The sequence below is a fragment of the Arachis hypogaea genome, chromosome 18 (assembly GCF_003086295.3).
Source record: "Arachis hypogaea cultivar Tifrunner chromosome 18, arahy.Tifrunner.gnm2.J5K5, whole genome shotgun sequence".
NCBI lineage: Eukaryota > Viridiplantae > Streptophyta > Magnoliopsida > Fabales > Fabaceae > Arachis > Arachis hypogaea.
The window spans coordinates 17745943-17756297 of record NC_092053.1 but is presented as its reverse complement, the minus strand read 5'-3'; the positions used below and the strand labels follow the sequence as shown (position 1 = coordinate 17756297).

Here is a 10355-nt window from a genome sequence, read left to right as displayed (position 1 = left end):
GGAATGGCGGTATGAGACTTAGATTTAGGATTAAGTTAAGTTAGGCTTAGATACTCTTAGAAAACCACCTTTTATGGCTTCTGTTTAATACTTTAAGCTCTATAATCTGAGTGTCGGCGTTCTAGGATTGCCTCTGGCATTTCCAGGACCTTATATATTATGTGTATGACACCTTTACCATACTGAGAACCTTTGGTTCTCACTTCATACTATGTTGTTGTTTTTCAGATGCAGGTCGAGAGACATCTCGTTAGGCGTCTGGACTTCTGAAGCGAAGTGGTTACTGGGTTATTTTGTTGTACAGTGATGTATATATATGCACTTAACTTTCTCTCCGCATAGCTCGATTTTTTTTATCCTCTTAGAAGTTTATGGAGAGACAGAATTTTTGTTTATGTACATTTTGGGTTTTGGATGTGTGTGTGTGTGTGTGTATTCTCCGGCCAGTCTTGACTTCGCGAGCTGAGTTAGGAGCTTGTTACTTTGTACCTTTGACCCTCTGTTCCTGTTTTTTGTTACTTTATAGTTAAACAGCTATAGCTTTCTTCGTATATAAGATAACTCGTTTCTTGGGCAGTGCGCTTTTATTTCACGATTTTTATTTCCTCTATTCTTCAAGGCTCCTAGTATATTATAATCTTTCTGCTATTATATGTACACATTTTATTTTAGAGGTTGTAATACCACACCACCTCTATTTTACGGCTTAAGGGTAAAGCTCAGTGTGGTAGGGTGTTACATCGGCAATGACGCATAACAGAGTCGCAAAGACAATGCATAACGGACCAACGGTGAAGACTCAGAACAGAGAGAAGACTAGCACACTGAGAAGTGTAGCTACAGCGACAAAGGAAAGGAGAGGAAGGGTTGGTCAGTGGTGAAAGTGCGGTCATAGTGGTAAGATCCTGAGAGAGAAGACAGAGAAAAAAGGAAAAAGGGGAGGGCAGCTAAAATGATGAAGAAGAATATATGGGATGTACTGCTATCCCTAATAATCCTCTTTTTTTATTTTTAACCGGGCTGGACCAGGTGACCCAACCTTGGACTCTAGCCTAGTTGATTTGTCAAACTAGGTCATTTTTAATAGTTTTGGGTTTAACCTGATTTCAATAAAGTCAGGCGGCCAAATTTAGTTCAAAATGGTCAGGTCGAGCCAGGTTGTCGGGACGGTTCAGATTTTGTTCATCCTTAGTTGAAACTTACTAACATATTTTATCTATGCTTGAGTTGAATTAGTTGTATTGGTATTTAGGAATGATTTTACGTTTTTTGTTAGTTTAAACACCTACCAAAACTGTTAAAGATAAGATGAATGCACAATATCTTGTCACAACGATAACAGACTTATTGGTTCAAAGTAATTTATAATGTTTTTCTTATTTTCAGAAAAATAATAAAAATTTTACTAGAAGACAGGATACAATTTATACTTATCCATTATACATAAGTACCATTGTATATAATTACTCGTGATTCTTATAAAAAGGGAGGTAAACCAAACAGACGAAGAAGAAAATGTACAACAACCTTCATTGATATTATTTCATCACTCAATTTCCCAAATTAAAAATGAAATTAAGCACGTTAGGAATATAATTTAAATATTAAAAACACTCTATATGTGAAGAATTATGATAAATTAACTTGTATGGGATAAAAAAAAGATAAAATTTATAATAAAAATTATAAAATAAATAAGAACAAAATAAAAAATAAGAAAATGAGTACAATAACAAAAATAATACTTTATAGTTTATAAAAACAATTAACGAAAAGAAATAATGCATCATAGGAGAAAAGAAAAAAGTATTGCCAGATAGAAGAATAGTAAAAAAAAAAAAAATTTCTTTTAGTATATATGACTTTTTATAGTGAATAAATTATAAAATACAAAAATAGATAAAATAAAAAAAATTATTTTTTTTAATAAATTAAAGAAATATTTACAATCATATAATTGATGGTGAACATATAAATATTAGACAATAAATTACAAAAAATATTAATAACAATATTATATTTGATATTAAAATAAATAATAAAAAATTTAAAAATAAAATATTTAAAATCAAAGAAAGACATGAAAATAAACTTCTGATAAATAATAACTCAAACATTAATGTGATAATAAATTAAATTAAATAATATATATTTAAATTAACTAAATTAAATAATTAAAATGATAAATTAATTATAAATATTTGGCTTAATAAAATAAAATTAAATAAATAAAAATATATTATAAACATTTTATATAAAAATTATAATATTTTTAAAAATTATTAATCAAAATATATAAGATAAAAGATTAATATAAATTAAAATAAAATTAATTAATTTATTTTATTAAAATTAAATAATTATAGTTAATGTCTTATAAAATTTATCGAATTAATTTCTAAATAGCAAATTAATCAGATATCAAAGTGATTATTATCTGATTATTATCTCATGGAAAAAAAGGGGAGGGGGGATAGAAATTAATATAGGTGAATGTTATGGTGTTTAAAATGTGGTGTTTATATACTAAAAATAGTTAAAAGTTATTATTTAATTCAAAAGATATAAAAATAAATAATTTTTAAAAATTAAAATTTACTATAAAAATAAATTAGACAAAATTTAGACAAAAACTTATGATCACCATAGAATTGGCATTAATATATATATAAAAAGAAGCCGTCTTAAAATTGAGTAAAACGCGTTGCTGCGGTACGTACGCTAAAGACCTGCATGCTTGTACTGCGGATGTCCCAAGAAATACCGGCACCCACTTTTCCTCAGTTACTTGGAATTATCGTTTTATTTTATTTTGTAAATAAAACTTCAAAAAGAAAATCTGTTTGAGTGGAGGGATAGTACGGTAAATAATATAACTGGGTATTATTGTTGTTAAGACCTAAAGAGTATCCAAATGGGACAAGCTAGCTAAGGCAGCTGTATGTGTGTCAAACTTGTCTGGTTGACACGTACTAATCAGCTCATATATATTCTTTTCAGCAATTTTTTTTAACTAAAAAAAAATAGAGTGTGTAATATTAGTATAAATACAAAAAAAAGTTATTTAATCAATTATTTTATGTTATATATTATTTTATACTTTTAAAAATGATTAATCAACATTTTTATATCTAAAGTTACATTTGTTATAAAAAATAATTAAATTTTTATAACAGTATAATCAATTTCTTTTAAGAATATCAAACATATGTTTTTATTAAACAACAATAATAACCAATTTTTTTGTCTGTGTATCATAGTTAAAAAATATTTACATAGATTTTAACTAAAATCATGGTGTGCTTTCAGACTCAAATATTACTTATAAGAATATATTCAGATTGTTTATTAAAATATCATACAACAACAAAAAAAATCATATTTGTAAGACACATTCTAGACTTCCATTATGAAATTTAATTCCTCTCTCTCTCTCTCTCTCTCTCTCTCTTTCTCTCTATATATATATATATATAAAATAATGCTACATATTTAAATTTTTTTATTAATTAAATTTAATTAAGTTAGTTTAATATAATAAAATTAGTTATGATTAGTATTGTTCTAAATTTTAATATTTAATTTAATTGAATTTGATTTATAAAGAATTAAATGTATAATATTACTCATTTTTTTAAGATTAGTGTTTATTTCAAATAATTTTATTTATTTTGAGAACTGAACATTTCGCATGGCATATATGTTTTCCCAATATCAATTCTTTCATATCCAAAATGTAAATTTGAGACCGTTAATAATTAAGGAAAGTTATTTGTTTGTTATTACTAGAGAGTAATGAGTTGAATTTAGACACAGGAATATTTGACAAGGCGCATAAAACAGTATAATATCAGATACTTTTGATATGGCCAAATTAAACATAACTTGGCCTGTGGCCGTAAATGTATCGAATACCAATTAGAGTAGGGAGGGCGCCACGTGTTTGTCTATATTTTACACTCTTTTTCGTAAAAAAAAGAAAAAATCAAGTTACTAATTGGTATATGTTTATCCACATTTACACATAGTTTAGATAGACAATTTAATTAAATTTTTTTAAAAATATTTTAAATAATAAATAATTATATTAAAAATAATTTATAAATAAATTATTTTGTATTTAAATTTTTAATTTTAAAAATATTTATTTTATTAAATATAATAAAAAATAATAATATTATGAAAAAAATTATTTTTTAACTTTTTTATAAATTTTTAAATAATTTTTTAAAAAATTATAATTTAATTTTAAAAATTATATCAAATATTACTATTACTACTTTTTAAAAATTAAAAATTCACAAAAATTATTTTTAAAATTTTTCAAACGAACCCTTATGCAATTTTGTATAAGCATTATATATTTATAGTTTATTAACAATTCTATTAATTTATTTTTTTATTTAATAAATATTTATTAAAAAAATAAATATTTATATATTTTTTTATTAGTTTAAATTTTTTTAAAAAAATAATATTTGATATAATATTAAAACTTCTATTATTAAAAAACTTAAAAGTTCGGTCCTTATTAATAATATAAAATAAATAAAAAAATTATATATATAAATATTTAAATAAATTAAAAAAATTTTATGTTAAAAATATAGCTATATTTATATATTTTTTATTAATTTAAATTTTAAAAAAAATATTATGTAATATATAATAATAAAAATAATAAATGCACGCTTATCAATATATATGTACTCGATAAAGATCATTTAAAAAAAAAACATTGGTACACAGAATATTTTTTAATTCTCATTATACTATATAGTAGATATACATTATACAATATAATGAATTTTCTGTGAACTTACACCATCATCTTTAATTTGAGCACGATTAACAACGGTAAATCTCTATATCGGATCTCTAATTTTTTTAACATTTAAAAAAATAAAATGTTATCTCTTATCATTAACTTTATAAATAGGATAAAAAATAATTAATTTATCATGTGAGTGATGAATTGAACTAATTAATTTATTCATTACAAACTTATTACAATAATGATTTGAATAATGACAAACACCTCTTTTTTTAGCCAAAATGAATTAATCTTTTAAAATTATTTTATTTATTTTAAATATTAAATATAAATTTTAAATTTTAAATTATAAACTTAAATATTAAAATTGATTTAATATTAGCTAACAAAAAATTAGTTCTGATATTTTTTATTTGAATATACATTCGATATTATTCCACCGGATACTCATCGTGTGTATTACATGGTCCCCTCAGCTTCTTACTTCTCCAAAAGCATGACATGTGCCTCTCGCTCTCTCTATATATACCCTCCTTTCCTCTCATCCTCTTCACCCCTTCACTCACACCATTAACAAACATAAACACCTTCATTCTCGTCATTTTCTTCCTTATCCTTTTCTTTCTATTTTCTTCCCACTTAATAACAACGAAACTGTTACCATGCCTGAGGCACCAAAAGAGTATGACCTGGCGGGGGAGAACAGGAGGGTCCTGGACTTCATCGAGTATGTCACTGCAAACGCCGATGCGGTGCAGAGAGACATACTCGGTGAGATTCTGTCCCGTAATGTCGGTGTAGAGTATCTACGCCGGCATGGCCTTGAAGGCCGCACGGACCGGGACACCTTCAAGAAGCTTCTCCCCGTCATAACTTACGAGGACATCCAACAAGATGTTCTTCGCATAGCCAATGGAGACACTTCTCCAATACTCACTTCAAAGCCTATCTCAGAGTTTCTCACTAGGTGCCAATAAATTAAAACTCTTCTATTCATATTTCTGATTTTTTTTTTTATTTCTTTTGTTAGTGTTTGGTTGGTTGGTTCTTATTATTATGTTTTTCTTTTTAAAGATTGAGAAATTTGAGAGCCACTTTTAGTGGAAAGTCACTTAAAGAGACTTCTCCTTCAAAATTGCTTTCTCAATTAAGTTTTTGCTTTTAATTTTAAATGAAACAGACACTTAGGTAATTTTAGTAATTTTAATTCCTAGTAAAGTTTACTTGGTGTCCTTTTAATATTAAATAAAAAAATTAACTCTAATTCTTTGCACTATATATTGTCATTTACCTTTAAATATTTTTTTTAGTTAACAAATACACTAAAATTAACATAATTTTGTTACTTGACAAATTTCAGATGTTACCGAAATATTGGTGTTTCAATAGTGCTAGCTATCGATAGTAATTAAAGAAAAATAATATATAATATATATCAATTAAAATAAATGGTTAAAATTAATGAAATGGTATTTTAGAAACTTTTAGAAAATTTTCTACACACAAATAACAATAACTTTATTCTAGTTTGCTGTTAAACATCTTAACATGGCTAAATTGGTGGACTATTTTTATTTTTTGTGTAGCTCTGGGACATCAGGAGGAGAGAGAAAGCTGATGCCAACAATTGAAGAAGAGCTAGGAAGAAGGTGCTTGCTTTATAGCCTATTAATGCCAATAATGAGTCAATTTGTGCCTGACCTAGAAAAGGGCAAAGGCATGTACCTTATGTTCATAAAATCCGAGTCTTGGACACCTGGGGGGATAGTGGCTCGGCCAGTCCTCACAAGCTACTACAAGAGCCCTTATTTTAAGGACAGACCCTATGACCCATACACTAACTACACAAGCCCAAATGAAACCGTCCTTTGCCCTGATTCCTACCAAAGCATGTACTCACAACTTCTTTGTGGCCTTTGCCAAAACAAAGAAGTTGTGAGGGTTGGAGCTGTTTTTGCTTCCGCTTTTATTAGGGCCATAAGGTTTCTTGAGAAACATTGGGTCCTACTTTGTAACGACATAAGGACCGGATCTCTAAATCCCAATATCATCTCTGACCAGACAGTCAGAGACGCCGTGAAAAAGATTCTTGATAAACCCAATCCGTATCTTGCGGATTTTATCGAGAGTGAGTGTAGTAAGAGTTCGTGGCAGGGGATTATCACGAGATTGTGGCCCAACACAAAGTATGTGGATGTTATTGTGACGGGAACTATGTCACAATATATACCAACATTGGATTACTATAGCAATGGGCTACCACTTGTGTGTACCATGTATGCATCAAGTGAGTGTTACTTTGGTGTGAATCTAAATCCTCTTTGCAAACCAAGTGAGGTGTCCTACACCCTCATCCCTTCAATGTGCTACTATGAGTTTTTGCCGGTTAACCGGAGCGACGAGGTCACCGGTTCGCTTCACATGCCAAAATCGCTCAATGAGAAGGAGCAACAGGAGCTGGTGGAGCTTGTGGATGTTAAGCTTGGCCAAGAATATGAGCTTGTGGTCACAACTTTTTCCGGTTAGTTTCTAATTTTGTACATCATCTTCTCTCCATTTTATTTTAGAATTTTATGGCCTTTTAGTTATATATAATTTTAAACTTATTATAGATATTAAGTTAAATAAAATAACTTTATATTATTGTCCCGTTCAATAAAAATATGCAGTCTTTTTGTTGGATACATCATAAATGTCTAACGACCATTTTACTTTGAGCATGATTATGTCTCTTCCCAAAAAATCATATTTTTGCACTACACGACAACACTGATATAAAAAACAGAAATGATTTTTCAATACCCTTTTTTTAAATCGATACTCATTCTACCGTTATTGAATTATTTTGTGCAACTCTCACTCTAATATTTAAAATTTTTGTTTTTTGTATTATCACGTTAAATTAGATATTCAAAAAATATTTTATTTTTAAGTGATTCTGGTAACGGTAAAGCAAACGCATTTCTTTGGTTAATTCATATATACTTGTGACAATTTCAGGCCTCTATAGGTATAGAGTGGGTGATGTCCTAAGGGTGTCTGGATTCAAGAACAAGGCGCCACAATTCAACTTCGTCTGCCGGAAAAATGTTGTCCTAAGCATAGATTCCGACAAGACCGATGAGACGGAACTCCAAAATGCCATGAAAAATGCCGTGACACACCTCCTCCCCTTCGATGCGGCGGTGGTCGAATACACCAGTTATGCGGACACCACAACCATCCCGGGCCACTATGTGCTCTATTGGGAACTCACTCTAAACGGTGGGACACCAATCCCACCGTGCGTGTACGAGGATTGCTGTCTTGCCGTAGAGGAGTCCCTCAACAGTGTGTACCGGCAAGGACGTGTGTCCGACAAGTCGATTGGGCCACTCGAAATAAGGATTGTGGAGCAAGGAACCTTTGATAAGCTCATGGACTATGCCATAAGCTTAGGTGCATCAATTAACCAATATAAGGCACCTAGGTGTGTTAAGTTTCCACCTGTGCTGGAGCTATTGAACTCAAGGGTGGTTGAAAGGTTCTTTAGCCCAAAATGTCCAAAATGGGTCCCCGGACACAAGCAATGGAGCAATGGTCAGAACTGAATGAATGAAGTAGCATGATTAGAAAAAATATGAACCTTATGTTATGTGGTTGTGTAGGTTTTTTTTTAACAATGTTCCTATATGGGCATCTTAGGTTAATTAAGGCTTCTCTAGGCCCCCTCTCTCTTTAAGTTATAGTTGATGTTTTTAATTAATAACTTGCATAATGAATAGTAGTGATGTGGAACTTAAATTAGCCAATGTAAAAAAGTAACAAATTCCACCCTACTCTACTTCGTGTTTCTTTGTATCCAGTTAAATTGAACTTTTTTTTTTAATTTGGTGATACTTTTTTTTTTATTTTCCTTTTGTGGAAATGAATGAAAACGTTCGGTTGGGAAGCAATCATGCAATAATGCTTCCTTTGCGCACTGAATTGAAGGGGGTGGCTTATTTCCAATTAAGGGAAACGAGTAAGCCTTTCACTTCTCAACTTTATATTTCTATTGTTTTCAGGGAAAAAAAAAAGGCTAATCATCTATTTGATACCCGAAAGATTTAGCTGCCAACAAAAAAATTTTAAGAGATGTTATCGACCAAACAGTTTTTAAAAGATTTAAAAATATGACAAAAATAATAAATAAATATTATATTTTTTATAAGTGACAAAAAATTTTATATTTAACAAATAACTTATTTATTTGATCTAAATTTTTGTGATAATATTTAAATAAATATTTAAAAAGTGTACAAAAAATTTGAAATAAAAGTTCATCTCTAAATTTTTTTTATTTTTCAAAAAATATAATCATTCATAATTAAAAAATTAAAAAAAATTACCTAACATAAAATTACTAAATTTTAATAATAAAAAATCTTTTTTTTAAGATTAATTACAAAAGATTACATCAAAATATATTTTTAAAATTTTTTTAAAATATATATTTAATATTTATTTTTAAATTTTTTAAAAAATTATTTATCATTAATATCTTTTAAAATTATTTTAATTCACAACGCAAATTTTCAGATACCATTTTTTTCGATAGTTTACTCACACAAAACAAATATGCATATGTACTAACTTTTTCTACCTTGTTTCCACAATTCCACGTTACTTGAGTCCAGCTAGCTTACCAATCACACACATAATAAATTATTGGAAGACAATACGCTAAGTTGAGTTACGGTGTTTGCGTGTCGGATATATTTTAGATACATATTTATTGATATTTTTTTGATACGTGTATCTACCGTGTTCAATCGTGTCCGTGTGTCAGTCTTATTCTTAATATACATTGTTGAAATGAGTTTAGAAATAATATATATTATTATTTATACCTAAATATCATCACGTGTCCGCATGTCCAGCCTTGTTCTTAATATATATTGTTGAAATGAGTTTAGAAATAATATATATTATAATTTATTAAAACAAAAAATATTTTAGATATTTTATATAGTTAAAAAAAGATATTAAAAATAACAAAAAAATTATTTTATATTTTAACAACAATAAAATATCAAAAATTCATTGTAATTTATCTAAAAAATATTTTATATTCTATATACATGTGCTGTGTCCCATGTCTTATAAGATTTCAAAATTCGTGTGTTCGCATGTCCCGTGTCGCATCGTATCCTGTGTCCGTGTTAATGTCTGTGCATTATAAACAATATGCAAATAATTGTGTCCCTTGAAAATAACATATAAACAAGTTTATTTAATTTGGATATATTTTTATTATTTATTATCAAAATTTAATTTTCTCTTAATTTTTAAACAAGTAGAAGCCCAGGCGTTAGGATTTTTCTTCAACTTATTATGAAATGAAAAAAAAAATTGTACTCATTTTATTTTAGAATTTAATTTTAATGCATTGATAATAATAATATAAAGCGTTTTACATAGTTATTTAATTACGTTCATTCTTTTAAATGAATATTCATGTGATCAATATAAAAAATAATTATTTTATTGATGTATATTATTACATAATTAGATACACGTATAAAATTGATTTACACAATATATCAAAATTAAATTTTTT

The 10355-nt window shown here is 27.9% G+C and overlaps 1 protein-coding gene across 1 annotated transcript; it reads left to right on the top strand.

Moving 5' to 3' along the window:
* Window positions 1-5317: 5317 nt before the first annotated feature.
* On the top strand, window positions 5318-8642 carry LOC112771722 (indole-3-acetic acid-amido synthetase GH3.5). Its single transcript, XM_025816533.3, has 3 exons — window positions 5318-5741; window positions 6361-7295; window positions 7775-8642. Exons 1-3 carry the CDS (start codon window positions 5437-5439, stop codon window positions 8362-8364), a joined length of 1830 nt encoding a protein of 609 aa, XP_025672318.1. The 5' UTR covers window positions 5318-5436; the 3' UTR covers window positions 8365-8642.
* Window positions 8643-10355: the final 1713 nt, after the last annotated feature.

Coding starts and splice junctions, on each gene's coding strand:
- LOC112771722 (XM_025816533.3), top strand. CDS start 5,437: ATGCCTGAGGCACCAAAAGAGTATGACCTGGCGGGGGAGAACAGGAGG. Junction 5,742..6,360: donor ATCTCAGAGTTTCTCACTAG/GTGCCAATAAAT, acceptor TTTTTTGTGTAG/CTCTGGGACATCAGGAGGAG. Junction 7,296..7,774: donor TGTGGTCACAACTTTTTCCG/GTTAGTTTCTAA, acceptor TGACAATTTCAG/GCCTCTATAGGTATAGAGTG.